The 16,035-nt window shown below is 46.6% G+C and overlaps 2 protein-coding genes across 4 annotated transcripts in view; both read left to right on the forward strand.

Annotated features, from left to right (window-relative positions):
* Window positions 1-7,081, forward strand: part of Otud5 (OTU deubiquitinase 5) — a 31,814-nt gene extending 24,733 nt beyond the window's left edge. For 2 of the 3 annotated variants that reach the window (XM_028770790.1, XM_028770791.1), the window contains 4 exons: window positions 3,766-3,969; window positions 5,338-5,539; window positions 5,624-5,737; window positions 6,025-7,081. In XM_028770790.1, coding sequence (XP_028626623.1) covers window positions 3,766-3,969; window positions 5,338-5,539; window positions 5,624-5,737; window positions 6,025-6,146 — 642 coding nt within the window. In that variant the 3' untranslated portion in view covers window positions 6,147-7,081. Of the gene's footprint in view, window positions 1-3,765; window positions 3,970-5,337; window positions 5,540-5,623; window positions 5,738-6,021 lie in introns of all 3 variants that reach the window. The other variant, XM_028770789.1, reaches the window with a different exon arrangement.
* Window positions 7,082-10,423: 3,342 nt separating this feature from the next.
* Window positions 10,424-15,529, forward strand: Pim2 (Pim-2 proto-oncogene, serine/threonine kinase). Its single transcript, XM_028770824.1, has 6 exons — window positions 10,424-10,657; window positions 10,783-10,892; window positions 11,707-11,757; window positions 13,297-13,669; window positions 14,148-14,324; window positions 14,426-15,529. Exons 1-6 carry the CDS (start codon window positions 10,597-10,599, stop codon window positions 14,587-14,589), a joined length of 936 nt encoding a protein of 311 aa, XP_028626657.1. The 5' UTR covers window positions 10,424-10,596; the 3' UTR covers window positions 14,590-15,529.
* The last annotated feature ends 506 nt before the right edge of the window (window positions 15,530-16,035 follow it).

The following is a 16,035-nucleotide window of genomic DNA, read 5'->3' on the forward strand; positions in this document are numbered from 1 at the left end:
AGGCCTTGGACTGGATATCCAAGCTTCCACACAGATCTTCTCCAACTCCAGAGCAGTTACAATTGGGGTCACAAACTTGGAATGTAGCCCTGACCCACAGCTTACTGGAATGAACCCTATGGGCAGATTGTATAGCTTGGGCCTGTACTGAAAGTACTTCCCACAGGCCCAAGACCTAATAGATGTCAGAAGATTGCAGTTCATCTGTCCAGCATCCACTGGCAGATAATCATTCATTCTCATAGTCTCACAGTCTCTCTCCTCTCATCTTCCCTGCTCCATCCTCCCTCCTTTCATCATGTCCTGGGATCCTCCCACTTTCCTTCCTCCTAGGCTCTTTCCCCTACACCTCACCCCACTTCCTCTCCTCCCCACCCCCTCTCCTCCCTATTCTCTATCTTCCCTTCACTCCCTCCGGGGGGTTTTTAAGTCTTCTATTCAGGTTTCACTTCCTACAAATAGAAGGTGGTCCTGCCTCATTTTAAGAAACAACATCAACATACCCTGGGAGGGGGCCCTTTTTAAATTTTTTTGTTTTTACTAAATTTTAGAAACGGTTTAGATTTGCAGAATGATTGGGAGGATATTAGCATTTCCATATGCCCCTCTATGATTAACATGAACATAATGTTTGTTGTCATTAACAAATTAGTAGAGATCCATTAAAAACATGTTTCCTCAGTTTCTTCTTAGTGAACCTTTTCTCTTCCAGGATTCTGTCTCATATTTAATTGTCCCCTTTGACTTCTTGTGACTTTAACAAATTCCAAAGAATTTGACTGGTTTTGTATGATCTGATGACCCTCTCCACAGTTTTGCCTTTTCTTGAATGGCCTGTAATGGGAATTAAGCTGTGTTGTATATAGCTATTCCAGAATGAATTTTTTTCTACTTAATATCACTTAAGATTCATCTATAAACTAGCTTGACTATTTATTTCCTTTTTCTTTAAAAATCTGAATGTTTAAAAGTTTCTCTAATTAATAGACTTAATTGTTCAAAATTATTTCATGTTTATTTATTTTGGAGAGGGGTATGTGGAGGTCTATAAACAACTCAGTTCTCTTTGTTCACCAGGCTTGGCACAAGCGCCCTTACTCCCTGAGCTATCTTGCCAACCTCCAGAATAGTTTTCTCAGTATACAGTTTCCATCCCCAGGCACGGAGACTACCATGCGTGAACATGGTACATTTGCTACTATGTGTGAACAAATACATTACTATTAACCTGAAGTTGCCGCCTCATTCCTTCCTCTTGTTTTGATGACCTCAAAAATCTTAAGGAGAACTGTTCAAAAATATTGCAGAGGAATTCTTTTTTCAGCATTATTCTCGTGATTTTAACGTGGATTTTGGGTTTGGGCAGAAGAACACAGAGATGTCAAAGAGTATGTATTAGGAATATAATCATGACTGTTGATGTTGATCATCTGGTGTAAATCAGAGGAAGTTTCCCACCTTTTGACTGCTGTATTGTTAGGAAGGAAATGACACTTAAGGAATGTGAATTATGTCTGTCTCCCTGAATTTATGTTAATGTAAGCTTAGGGTTATTGCTGCTGTCTCTAGTTAAAATCCCTTGACCATTTGCCTCATTCTGGCCTTTTTTTTTTTTTTTTTGAGTAAATTTCCCTTTTCCTGAGTAAATTTTCACTTTAAAGTTTAGAAAACTTTGCCCTCCACCTAGCCGTCATTTGCATGACTGCTATTTACATATACGTGTATAAGCTGGGGCAGACTCATTAACTGGACCCCCTGGAGTCCGGTGGTATCCACTGTTCTTTTTACATTTAGTGTTACGGGTTCTATTCATTTTCTAAGTGCCTGAGGCCACCACCTGCTTGTCTTTGCATACATTTGTAACTCATTTAGGTGGTTTTGTCACTGGGAGCCTTACTTCTTAACTAATCTTTAAAAAGCGATTAGCATACATTAAGGATTAGTCTTTGTTTTGTAAAGTTCCTTGGGTTTTGACAGATGCATAACAATAAAGTGCATCTATCTTAGGCACCTATTCATTCAGCTAGTTTCAGCCCCTGAGGCTCCCCACTTTCTCCTGCAACCACTGATCTTTATTGACTGCTTTTGCCTGTTTCAGAAAGTCACGTAATTGCAATCATAAGTATGTAGGCTTTTTAAAATGCTGCTTTCAGGTAGCAATATGCATTAAGGTTCTTCCATGGTTTTTCATGGCTTGTTAGCTATTCTCTTATCACTGTTCCATTTGTGGAGGCACACTGTTGGTTTAATCATTCACCTATTTGAAAGATATCCTTGCTTGCTTCCAGGTTTTGATGGTTATGAACAAAGCCTCTGTAAACTGCAGTGTTCAGGTTTTTGTAGGAACTTAAATTTTATGATTAGTTGTATTAATATCTGGAAGCAAGATTTCAGAATTATAAAATCATGCTGTGATTTGTAAGCAACTGCTAGGACTATTATATGAAGTGGCCTGATTTGTTCCAGTCGCCATCACAATGAATGAAAGTTCTTTCCCAGCAATTCATCTTTCTACTTTTTTAAATTTTAGCCATTCTCAGTGTTTTTTTTTTAAGTTTACTTGATTGTTGAATGTGTTGGACATTGTTTTAATGCTGTACCACTGAGCTTTGTCCCCAGCCTGAGTATCTTCTACCTGTGTCCATTTGCCATCTCTATAACTTTACTTGTGCAGTTAGGTTGCTTGCCTACTTTTCATTTTTGTCATTTTGTAGTACTAGGAATTGAACCCATGTTTTTGTGTATTCACTCGTTATCACTGAGCTGGCCCTATTTTTAAATTGGTTTGATCTAACCTTTTTATACATATATTTCCTCTGGTGTGCTCCATGATAAAAAATTATGTTGGTTAGCATATATGCATTTATGTATGTTATATATGTGTATGTGAAAATGATGTTGCTAGGGACATGGTGGTACATGCCTGTAATTTTAGTATTCTTGAGGCAGAGGAAGAGAATTGTGAGTTCAAACCTAACCTGGGCTACATACCAAGCCATTATTTTTAAAAAACAAAACATTAACCAAAACTTTATAAAGCACTATTTGCATTTAGTCCCTGAAATGTACTTTACTGTTCTCTATTATTTCATTAGCGTCATCTCTGGATGTGGTAGCTCATGCCTGTAATGCCTGTACTTGTGAGGCTGAAGCAGGAAGGATGCCATGAGTTCCAGGCCAGCTTGGCCTTCATAGTGAGTTCAAGATCAGACCACGCCATGACCCTCTCTCAGAAACCAAAGAAATAATGCTGTAGTGTCTTACAGCTTGATGTTAAGTTCTCTCATACAGTGTCCTAGCACCCACATGATACCAATACTGACCCTTCATTCCCTCACATAGCCATACCCAGCCTCATATATGCTTGACCCCTGCCTCCACTTCATGTCTGTACTTTTCCTTTGCCTTATCTGGGAATATATGAGAAATGCTTCATTCACCATTGTGAAATTGAATCAGTACTAGGTAAGGCTTCTTTAAATGAAGGCCTAGACTGAAGTCCCTCTTATCTCTAGACTTTATACTTCACTTGAGGTGTCTTGGGTTTGGGCCAGTATTTCTGACCATAGGAGTTCAGAATGCCAGGTCTTATATCTAAGCCTGCTTTCTTCAGTTATGGATGGATCTATACACAGTCTGTGAGGAATGCTTTGTAAAAATAACTTCTGTGTTGTCTTGGCTAAGGCCTGCTTTCCTGAGCCCATTCAGGCTCTTACCTAGGTTCAGAACATCACCACACATCCCTGTTCCTCTCCCCCCTGCCAGTTTGCAGAGCAGTCCCTGATGAAGAATGCCATAAAGACCTCAGAAGAGTCATGGATTGAACAGCAAATGCTGGAAGACAAGAAACGAGCTACAGACTGGGAGGCCACAAATGAGGCCATAGAGGAGCAGGTGGCTCGAGAATCTTACCTGCAGTGGCTGAGGGATCAAGAGAAACAGGCCCGCCAGGTCCGGGGACCCAGCCAGGTGGGTCATGGACTCTGTCATTGACCTGACCAAGACCTGTTACTTCTTATCTTTTGGCCCCTAATTAACAGGGATAAAATAAGAGATCTTGACACCTGGGAGAGAGGGAAGCTCCCAGTCCTGTCTAACTCATCTCATCTTTAGTCTTGGCATCGTACCCTGGAACTCTCAACACTTGATTTTAAGGAGTGAAGGAGAGCAGCTCTTAAGAAACAAAGAGAGCAGCCACTACTGCTGGTAGCACAAAGGAACAATGGATAGCTACAAAGATACCAGCTTTTTTGGAATCCCTTTGCATGCTATGTTCTGTACTGAGGTTGTAAAGCCTTTCCTTCACTATCTTCAGTGATCCTGTCTGTTGAGTCAGATATGGCGTTTGTGAGGCCTGTGACTCTGGTTGTGCAAGACCAGGAGAGGTGGGGGGTCCAATTAGTTGAATTTTCAGGGTAGGAAGCAGGGAGGCAGGCATCTGAGGAAACACAGGGGTTTGGAATGATTAAATGGTTACCAGATCTGAATAACCTGTTCAGCAAGTACTCACTGTAGGCCTGCGGGAGGAAACAAGAGGTCCTAGTCCTAGTGTAGCAGGGCACATTGTGAACCTAGAAGGCCACAAGGCCTATCCTTAGGCTACTCACAGTCTTCCCAAGTGAAATAAAATACTCATAATGAATAAATTAGTTGGAGGTATGGTGGATGAAAACTGGACAGTTGATACAGAGGATAGGTGAGAATGAGTGGAGATAGTCTGAGTCACAGTATTAAATCATCAGGATAGGCCTCAGCAGATGAGGTGAGGAAAGCCCATAGAAAGGGGATTTGTTAGCTGAGTACATGGACAGAACAAGGCCTCAGGTGAGGGCAGCAGAGTTGGTCTAACTCAGGCATAGTCTGTAGCTGAACAGAATGTGGGTAAGATCAGGATAGTGTGACTAGGTTGGATAGTGGCTTGTGAATTCTGGAGAGGACTTTGCTTTTGCTCTGATTGAGGCAGACACCATGGGAGGGCTATGAACAGAAAAAGGATTCGAGTTAGGACTTGACAGGATCACCTTGACTGATTATAGAGTGAATCTAAGGAAGAAAGCAGGGTGGAAGGAGGAGATCAGTGAGAAGGAGTCTCCCAAGGGAGTCTCAGTGACAGGTGAGGGTACTGTGGTCGTGGTATGGGATCAGGATCTCTTAAAAGAATAGGACTTTGTCAGATGCCTGCAAGGATATGAGAGTGGCTAAGAATCTTTCCCTATAGTCCATTGTGCTACATTAAAGCTGTGCTGTAGCCAGGACTCTGGAAAGGGCGTAAACGCTGTGGCACAGAAGGGTCATAGCTGAGGTAGGTCCTTATCACCTTTTCCTTCCCTACTGCAGCCCCGGAAAGCCAGTGCCACATGCAGTTCAGCCACAGCAGCAGCCTCCAGTGGCTTGGAGGAGTGGACTAGTCGGTCCCCACGGCAACGAAGTTCAGCCTCGTCACCTGAGCACCCTGAACTGCATGCCGAGCTAGGCATTAAACCCCCTTCCCCAGGCACTGTGTTAGCTCTTGCCAAACCTCCTTCACCCTGTGCACCAGGTCAGTGACTTGCTTTCAGGGTGCCTGCTTGGGCTAAGAGGCTCTGCTTGGTGGGCCCTACCTCTGATTGTTCATCTGCCTCAGGTACAAGCAGTCAGTTCTCAGCAGGGGCTGATCGGGCCACCTCTCCTCTTGTGTCCCTCTACCCTGCTCTGGAGTGCCGGGCCCTCATCCAGCAGATGTCCCCCTCTGCCTTTGGTAAGCCTCCTTAGGGGATGGGCCAGCTGGAAGTTGGGAGAGCCTGGAGGATTTTTGAATCCCCTGGCCATCTCTCCCAAGTCAGAGACGTGAGGGAAATTTTCAGGCCCTAAAGGTTTTCTCCACAGTGGGTCTAGTGGGGCTTCACAGAGTTGAGGGAGTCAATGAGTGACTGGGACCTCGATGGATTTTTCCAGAGCCAGGGGTCAGACAGAAAAAAGGAAAAGTGGCCTGAGCCGCTCCCCCCCCCCCATCATCATTGTCCTCTTCTCTCTCCTGCCCAGCAGGTCTGAATGATTGGGATGATGATGAGATCCTAGCATCGGTGCTGGCAGTGTCCCAACAGGAATACCTAGACAGTATGAAGAAAAACAAAGTGCACAGAGACCCACCCCCAGACAAGAGTTGATGGAGACCCAGGGACTGGACACCATCCCCGATCCCCCACTCCTGCCCTTTGATGCCACCCAAACTTCTTTGGCTTTCTTCCCTCTTGGCTTCCTTCCTTTGTTTCCTCTTTTCCTTCTTTTCCACTTCCCTCTGGCTGGCCCACCCATGCGCTCCATCCATCTCATTCCTGCCACCACCATTGGTCTCTGCCAGCTGATGTGCCCTATTGCCCCCTGCACAGCACCATCTCAGCATTCCACAGGGGACTCTGGAAAGGGTGCGGAAGGTAGGCAAGAGGCCCACAGAGACAGACCATCTGGCAGCCAGGCAGCCCCAGAAGAGAGACATTCAGACGAAGGAAGTCTTCTGCTCGCCCTTCCTTAAAGATCAGATAAACTTATCACCCCTTCCCAACAATGATGACAGGAAAAGTGGAAGTGGGAAATTTTCCTTCCTAGTACCCGAAGAATCTGAGCCTTCAATGTTAAAATTTTCTTGATTAAAATGTACTTTATCTCAGAAAATCAACAAATCAAAAACAATGTACATGGCAGCGTTGGCCCTGTGAGGATGGCATCTCTGGTTTGGAGCTAGGCAGGCTGGCCATGGGACATAGAGAGCAAGAAAGAGATGGATTTCTGCTGTCTTTTGGCCCCTAGTTCCTTGGAAGGGCCAAAGATGTGAGCCAGAGGGAAGTGGCAGGAGTTGCAGATGGCAGACTGGCCTTGGACAGTGAGACCCTGACCTTGCTGCATTGCTTTGCCTTCCACCACCGCTAGTCTGTTTGGAGTCTTGAGGTGGACTGTCTTCGGAAATCATGGCCACTACCCAAGATTTGAATTTAGGGAGTGGGAACAGCCTCAGCAGATGGGGCACCCGTGCACTGCAGGTGTTGACAAGATCCACCATCTGTAATGTCCTTGGCACAATAAAACCAAATGTCAGTTTCCCTGAGCAACTCTATTCTGTGTGGGACAGGGGTGGACGGGCCTCTGGGAAGCACAGGATTGGCTTGACCTGAGGTCTGCTTGTTCTCCAGTAGGTGCTGTCTGTAAGCTGGGGTTCATCTTTGATCTTCCGTTTATTAAATTAACTTCTTATTGGGTGCAATCTTGAGACTGATGGCAGAGACTCTCTAGAGCCCAGCCGGTTGAGACTAACCTGAGCCACATAACCAAGATAGTTTCTTAAAAGAACAAAACCAACAACAAAATAACTCTACAACTGGGTCATGCATTTGATCCCAGCACTGAGGAGGGCAGAGGCAGGTGGATCTTTCTGAGTTTCAGGACGGCCTTGTCTACAGAGTGTAGTTGCAGGCCAGCTGGGCTGCACAGTGGGACACGTTTATTAAAAATCATAAAACTTCTTCAGAACCAAATGGACTGAAACTGAAGCCCCTCCTCCCACCTACCATGTTTGCATTCAGGAGCCTGGGGCTAATTAAGGACTATGTGTGAGCCAGAGGCCAGGACTGACTTGGGTCTGAATTTCCACTCTCAACCTTAATGCTCACTCATTCTTGTGATAATCTGATGAAATAAACAGTTGATAATTAGTTACACTAGTTCAGTGACAGTGACCAGAGGTGGCCCTTGCCCAGCTCTGGTTTTAGAAGTTGGAGGATGAAATGGCTAAATTCTTTTTTGTTGTTTGTTCCTCAGGTCTGTTGACACCTCTCTCTGTCCATACCCCTCCTAGGGTTTGTAAAGCCCAGCATGTGAAGGCTGGCTGGCCCTCAGGTTTTCTCAGAACAGTATTATCCCCCCTCCCCCATGCCTCAGTGGGGTTCCTTTCAGAAGGCTGTGTATGGTGGCCCTACAGGTGAGGGTATGCCTAGCTCAGTGGGTGGCTGCAGGATATCTGAAATACATGGTCAAGCATGAGCACACCAAGAGGGTTGATTTCAAATCTACCTGCATTGTCTAGCTGTGTGGCTTTGGGTTCTCTTGAGTTTCAAGTGTCCCATCTGCAACTACAAGGGTCATTAATGTCTGCTACCTCATGCTCTCTGATTTGTGAGTATTGACAGAGAATGTGTATGATCAATAATGTACTACTGGGAACAGTACCTGGTACATTCTTAGAGCACAAATGTTGGGGTTATTACCAGACTTTAGGGGCGGGAGTATTAGCGTATTTTGTAAGTTTGTACCATTTGGCCTCAGCCTGCCTCTTGCTACTCTTGGCTTTTACTTGCAATTTGCCCTAACCCTATCTTCAGCTACCATCCTTATTTGTCTTTTAAGACAGAGGGATCACTTGAGAAAACCCTGTGTGGTCCCATTTGCACTCTCTTCTGTCTACGACTATTCCCAATAACTGTACTATAAATAAACTTCTGGGCTGGGGCTGTGATGCTTACTTATCTTGTTTGTGTGTGTCTTAAGATCTACCCCTCCACTAAAGCCTGTCAGGCTCATAGGAAGACACCTAGGAATGGTGAATGAAAAGGGGAGATTACGTGTAACTTTTCTGCTTCCTGTGTATTGTCTGTGCCTGTGACTACAGTAGTCTTGAGTCTACCAGTTTCTCTGAATCCCTGTGTCTCTGGTTGAGTGTGTATGTGTCTGTTTCTGATGAGGCTTGTTTCCAGGTGTATCAGATGGTGACTGAGTGTGGGACTCTGCCTATGACAGTTTGTGTCTGGTATCTGAGAGGAAAGAAGTGCATGTTTGCGTGGGTCTGTCAGTGACAGTACATCTGTAGTTTGTCTGGATACTTTCAGTGATAAGCTGTGTGTCTGATAGTGTGTGTATGTGATTGGGTCCATTTTTTGTTGCTTTGCTTATCTATGTGGTGATTTGGAGCACATGGATGCTACGTGCCTGCTTTGGAGCAGTGCATGTATGTATGTGGAACAATTGTATATTCTTGTGGCAGACTGGGTCTTATTTCTGGGGCAGCACAAATATTTCTGTGAATATACATATCTGGTGGTGCTGGTGTGCTTGTGACAAGTTTGTCAGTTTCTGGTGGGGACATACCATGATGTTAAGTGGCCCGATGGAACAGTACAAGTAAAGTCATATCACTGAATGTTTCTGGGATATTATTTTCTGAGCACATCTTCATGTACATCTAGGTTAAGACAAGTCCACTTTAATGTATCTTACTATATCTTTAATGGAAGTTCCCCCTTCTCAGTGTATGTGTAGGTATGTGAATTCCACACACGATTGGAGGTCAGAAAACAACTTATGGAAGTCATTTCTCCCCTTTCCTGGGAGAAATGGGTCCTGAGGTCAGCAGACTTACCTGAAGACCTTTTGTTTTAAGTTATATTCTCACTATGTTGCCCATTCTGACCTCAGATTCTTGACGGTCCTGACCCAGCATATAAATACTCACATGTACTCTACAATTTCACATGTACTCTACAATGCCTAGCTTTCTATGTGTCTTTGGAGTTGTGTGGCTGTCTTCCTGGCTAGCCCTCTGGATACTTAGACACATACATTTCTTCAGCCTTTCAGTTCCCAGCTCTTTTCCAAGGCAGTTGTAGTTCCCACAAGAACCAAGTCCTGCCATTATAGATTTTAGACCCAGACTGGGTAACACGGCTAAATCTAGCCAGGTTTGTATAGGATAATGGCAGCAAAAATCACCCTACAGGTGCCAAATTGCCATTGTCTCCTCGGCACCCCTTTTGACGATGGTGATGAAGAATGTTATCCTTTCCTGAAGAGTGAACCAGCTCTTCTGTAAGATTACAGTTTTGAAGCAAAGGCTGCCTTCTGTTGTTGGGTGAGAAACACCCGTGAGAGGATACTGTCTAGTTCCAGGCTCTGATTCTTAAAAGCTGGTTTGTCGTTGTCTCCTCACTGATCCCAAGGCAGCAAAGGCGATGGCGGCAGCAAACCTGCGTCCTAGGAAAAGAGGCTGCGCTTTTTTTTTTAAAGTGTGTACACACACCCCACCACACCAACAACCAAAACAAACGCAGTTGTCGCAAAGGGATTCCCAGAACCTGTTCGAGCATGCGTGTCTCTCTGTGTGTGTATATGTGTGTGTGTGTGTCTGTGCGTGTGTCTGTCTGTCTGCCTATGTGTGCGCGCACGCGCGCGTACCCTTCACATTTGCATACAGGCCCTGCCTCCGCGGAAGAACCTGGCATGTATTTTGCATAAGGGGCACTTGAAACGTTGAGGGTGGTATGCAAATAAGGACTGGCTCGGATTGGCTGGGGTACAGCAGGTGCCGCGTCCGGATTGATCAAAGCCAGGTGGGCGGGTCTGTCGCGCAGGGCGACTCTCCCGGGAGGCGCGTGCCCCGGCTCAGTAGCGTTGGGGCTGGCGCGCGCGACGAATCTTAACGCTGCGCCGTCTGCAGGCGCTTCCGGGCCACCAGATTCCCTGCCTTCCACCCTGGCGCCCCCCAGCCCTGGCTCTCCGGCCGCTCTGCCCCGGGCATCCACGCCCTGCGGGCTCAGCGGATTCAGCGGGCTCAATATACGCAGCACCTCCTCCATGTTGACCAAGCCTCTGCAGGGGCTTCCTTCGCCCCCTGTGACCCCCACGCAGCCTCCAGGTGAGCGCAGCCTCTGTCACAAGCAGGTTGGGTGGACTGGAATGATGGGTGCTGGTGTGGGGGCGAGTCACGGTTGGGAATCAGAGTACACCGCCACCCTGACTTCCTCGCCTCCGCTTGCGTAGGAGGCAAGGATCGGGCAGCTTTCGAGGCCGAATACCGACTTGGCCCCCTCCTGGGTAAGGGAGGCTTTGGCACCGTCTTCGCGGGACACCGCGTCACGGATAGACGTCAGGTATCCCCTACAAGGGGTTTTGGGAGGGTCAGGTGTTTTGGCGAAGGGTGGTGGTGGGGTTCCGGGGACTGGGATGCCAGTAGCTCCAGTGGGGAGTCTGCGCCTGCAAATGTGTAGTAGAATCATAAGGAGCAAGGCTGCTGTGAGTGTGAGTGCGCGTGTGTCTGCAGTCCAGGTGGGTATGGGGGTGGGCAGGATTCAGGGGAAGAATTCTAGAAGACTGGCGGTTTCTACTAGGGAGGGGGTAGATCTTCAGGACTGGACCCCAAGATCCATGAAATTGTGGTGCGTGAGCGTGTGTGTCTGAGATGGGGATGTTTTAAAAGTAGGTGTTAAGTGTGGAGTCGTGAGAACAACAATCCAGATACAGAGTTGTGTCCTGGAGATGGCTAGGATGATGGAGGAGGGCTTGCGACGTCAAAAAACTTAGAATTCGAATCTGGGGATGTGGGTCAGTGGTAGATTATTTGTCCACCATTCACAAGCACTGAGTTCAATACCCAACATCGCGACGGAAGGGGGGAGCATGTAGGGAGACAGTGAGAGAGCGAGAACGCAAAAGGAAAAAAAATATCTACAACTCCATGCTGGATTTCAGGGGGTCTTGATGCTTTTCTAACAAGAGCCCAGGCGTAAAAATGTTAGGTGAACTTGCTTCTGGGGACTTAAGTGTTGGATGGGCATCCGAGCTCCGATGGGTGTGATATGTATGGGAACTAGGATTACGGGTAGAGAGACTGGAATTGGGAAGAGGGTCTAGATTGGGAAGAGTCTGGGATCACCTGCTGCCCCTTCATCTCAGCCTTTTTTCTAGGTGGCCATCAAAGTAATCTCCCGGAACCGTGTGCTAGGCTGGTCCACCGTGGTGAGTGTCTTTGGTGTACGTCATGACCCATAGACTCCATCACGGAACGCACCCACTGCTTTTTTCTAGGGGACACATGACTCCCTGGGCCCTGAAACCGTGAGAACCTCACCAGCCTGTGATTCCTGGCTTCGTGTGATAGTTCTGATTTCACCGCAATTCCCCCAGAGCCCTGAATTCTCTCAAACTCTCCTTTCTCATCCTTCTTCCAAATATTGCTTTGGGGGCTGTTCACAGGACATGCTGGTGGGGAAGGAGGGGCCTAGGTCACTGGTTGTCATGGTGATGCTGGCTGCTTCTCTCCTGCCACCCCGAGAACGCTAACGGACATCAGGGCGGGTCTGGGCAAATTGTAGGTAAGAGAGCTCCCCCTGGCGGGCCCTTCAGGTAGTCTGTGCCGGCCCGTGAACTGAGGGGGGGGGGTGAGCCTGCGCAGTAGCCGATTTTGCGTCTCTCGTGAGAAAACCTGTCTGAGGCTGTGCAAGTTGGTGGGCCTGTAAAGGACCCCACCTGAGGCAACAAGACTCTAGGCCGTTGCTGCCTGTTCGGGTCTGGGGCAGGGCCCGTTATTGACTTTTGCTGGTTGATAAGTTTGACTGACAAGACAGCATTTGGTAAATGTTTACTCTGTGCCCGGTCGTTGCAATTAATCAGTGTAAGCTGTTTTGGACAAATGAAAGCCAAGATTGATGGCGCACACCTGTAATCCCAACAGTCAAGAGGCCGAGTCACTAGGATTTCAGTGAATTTGAGGCCAGCTTGGGCTACATGGCAAGATTCTGTCTCAAACACGAGGCAGAAAATTTAAAAACCAGAGGACACCTCTGCAGTGGTTTAATTTATAGGCACTTTGCAAAATACGACATCATTTTTTAGAATTCATTATATGCTAGATCCCTTCTGCTAACTGCTCTCTCTGTCTTAACGTCGTGAGTTCTCTGTTACTAAGGACTATTGATCCTTGAGATATGCTAGTGAAAAAACCTGACAACACTTATACAATAATAGTATTTAATGTATTAATAATATTAATTTAATAGTATCTAGTTCCGTGCTAGCCCCTCTTTGCTGTAAAGTACTTCCATTTACAATTGAGTATCTAGCATGCATAAAAACTGTCCTGATGTGGATCTTTACGAGCAAGATAGGTAAAATTACAAAGGACTTACATTAGAAAACACTTTGAAGGCCAGGCACGGTGGTGCACACTTTAATCCACTGCAGGTAGAGGCAGGTGGCTCTCTTGAGTTCCAGTCCAGCCTGGTCTATGTAGAGATCCTGTCTCAAACTCCCTCTCCCTCAAAACAGATGAGAACACTTCAATTTATCTAAATAATCTACTGACCTTCTACATGTCAGATGTGTGGGGTCTCTGTTCATTTCACTCTCCAGTGGACTTGAACCTTTAAGAGGGTACTAGAGTCTAGGAAGGGGACCCCAACCAAAATCAGTCCTTTGAAAATAAACTTTACAATGTTGACAGCAGGGCTACAGACTTAACCCTTGCCTTCTTCTTTCTTTTTACTTTCCACCCTCCAGTCAGACTCAGTCACCTGCCCACTTGAGGTAGCACTGCTGTGGAAAGTGGGTGAAGGCAATGGCCATCCAGGTGTGATACGCCTGCTTGACTGGTTTGAGACACCAGAAGGCTTCATGCTGGTCCTTGAGCGGCCTATGCCTGCCCAGGATCTCTTCGACTACATCACAGAGAAGGGGCCGCTGGGTGAAAGCTGTAGCCGCAGCTTCTTTACCCAAGTGGTGGCAGCTGTCCAGCACTGCCACGCCCGTGGAGTTGTCCATCGTGACATCAAGGATGAGAACATCCTGATAGACCTGTGCCGGGGTTCTATTAAACTCATTGATTTTGGTTCTGGTGCCCTGCTCCATGATGAACCGTACACGGACTTCGATGGTAAGGCTTACAGTTTATGGTGGGAGGGCTGGTTTTAATCATTAATTCTTCTGGCTTTTGAGCTTTAGCATTATTAGATTATCCTTGTAACATTTGACTCATGTCATAGACTTTAAGGTTCTTCATTCCTAACACTATATTCTCAAGCCTAGATTGCCAATAAAATTCATCTTATAAGAGTTTCTTAACCTTCTGGGCTTTTATTTTTTCAGTGGGGGGGGAGTAGGATTGGGTTTTGTTGCTGGGGTTTTGGTTTGGTTTTGGTTTGGTTTTGGTGAAATGATCTTACTGTTAATTTTGAAGTATCCCTTTAAAGCTGTTTTGCTGCTAACAGGACTCTGCTGTTAAAGTTGAAATGCAACTGCTCTAGCCAGTGGATACCCTCCTTTGAGTTTACAGTTTGGACTTGTAGGGACACAGGGGTTGAGGAAAGGCATCGCCAGATGAAAATCTAATCCAATCCTTGGCTTGTGTGCAGGGACAAGGGTGTATAGCCCTCCGGAGTGGATCTCACGACACCAGTACCATGCCCTTCCAGCTACCGTCTGGTCACTAGGTGTCCTACTCTATGACATGGTCTGTGGGGACATTCCCTTTGAGAGAGACCAGGAGATTCTCGAGGCTGAGCTCCACTTCCCTGCTCATGTCTCCCCAGGTGAGGGCTGTCACTCACTCCAGCCCAGCTGGCTTCATTCTTCCCAGGTCTGGGTACCCCTTGCTGACTGCTAATCTCCCTTGTGCTTCTTGACCCTACAGATTGCTGTGCCCTAATCCGCCGGTGCCTGGCCCCTAAACCCTGCTCCCGACCCTCACTGGAGGAGATTCTGCTGGACCCCTGGATGCAAACACCAGCTGAAGAAAAACCCATCAACCCCTCCAAAGGAAGCCCTACCCCCTTGCCCTGGTCCCTGCTTCCCTAGACTCAGCCAAGCTCTCTGGTTGGAATCCCATGGTCATGCTACAGGGATAGATGGACATCTGTTGACCTGGTTATACAGGTTGTTAAAAATCCAGTATTACTAAGGTCAGGGAATAGGGATCAGGGGTCAGAAGATGATAGCCAAGTCTGCCCAGTTCCTATCCCAATTCTGGGAAGGAACTCTCCTCCCAGAACCTGTGGTCCCTAGTTTGGGAGGGGGAGTTACTTGTTTCTTGTTCTGTTAAGGATGTTTATTTGGTTGGATTCCTTCCCTTCAGAGCCCTAAGATTCTTATTCTACATTGTAGTCCCTACACTGGCACCTCCTATACTACCACCACAAACGTAGACACTTAGTTCAAATGCTCTCACTTGGGCAAGGGTGCTTTCCTTAAAATTACCCCGCCCCACCCCACCCCACCCCCAGCTGCTCTTTAGCAAAAGGGCCTTACTTACCCTGGGATCTCATTCAGTTGCTGCTTGCCTGCCTTAGCCCAGAAATGATTATTCTGGGAGGTAATGCCCCATTAATTAATTAGTATCCTAGTGCTTTTTTTCTTTTTGTTTTTTTTTTCTTTGTTTGGTGAGGGGACCCTACTGTTATCCCAAGTGCTCTTATTCTGGTGAGAAGAACCTTACTTCCATAATTTGGGAAGGAATGGGAGATGGACATCACCGGACACCACCAGAGACTAGGATGGGATGGGTGGTTTTGGGGGGATGAGATGGAGGAAATAAGTCTTACTGTTGTTCTCCTGGGGTCCCCCCTCTCCAACTTTTGCTGCCTCCTCCTGAGCCAGGATTGTCCAGTGGTTGAAATGTAAATAATTGCGTACTGGAGATGGAGAGCCACCAGTGTGCCCTCCTGTCCCTTCTCCCCCCTGCCTGGATTATTTAAAAAGCCATGTGTGGAAACCTATTTAATAAATAATGAAGTCGCAAGTTGATGGCCATTTATATAGGTAGGCATTAGTGGAGCATCTACTAGATCCTGAATTTAGGAAGTAGCGGGAGAAAAATCTCGAGGTGGGGGGGGAAAAACACAGCGGGGCTTGTCTGACTGATTTTTTTGTTTGTTTTGGGTAGGGTCTTTTTTGAGTCCCATTCTTTCCCCAAACTTGGAGTACTAGGATTTGCTTGCACAGAAATTTCGGGTTAAATCTCAGGCTCCAACTAGAATCTTTCTAGCACTCTCTGTCTAGCTTTTAACCATTTAATTTTGTCTCTACCTTTCACGCTTCTCCTTTGCATCTTCCTCAACTCACCTCCTTTAGTTTCTCTAATCCTGACTACTGTCCTGCCATCTGCCCCTCATTCCCTTCTAATGGTCACAATCCCTGTCCGCTCTGGTTCACTAGTCCCGCCTTCTCGAACGTCCCGTTCCTCTCAGTTGGCCTCTGGCCCTTAGAGGGCAGGACCTGGCTGGGAAGGGACTAGAACTGATTCTG

The sequence above is a fragment of the Grammomys surdaster genome, unplaced genomic scaffold (genome assembly GCF_004785775.1).
Source record: "Grammomys surdaster isolate TR1022 unplaced genomic scaffold, NIH_TR_1.0 204, whole genome shotgun sequence".
Taxonomy (NCBI): Eukaryota; Metazoa; Chordata; class Mammalia; order Rodentia; family Muridae; genus Grammomys; species Grammomys surdaster.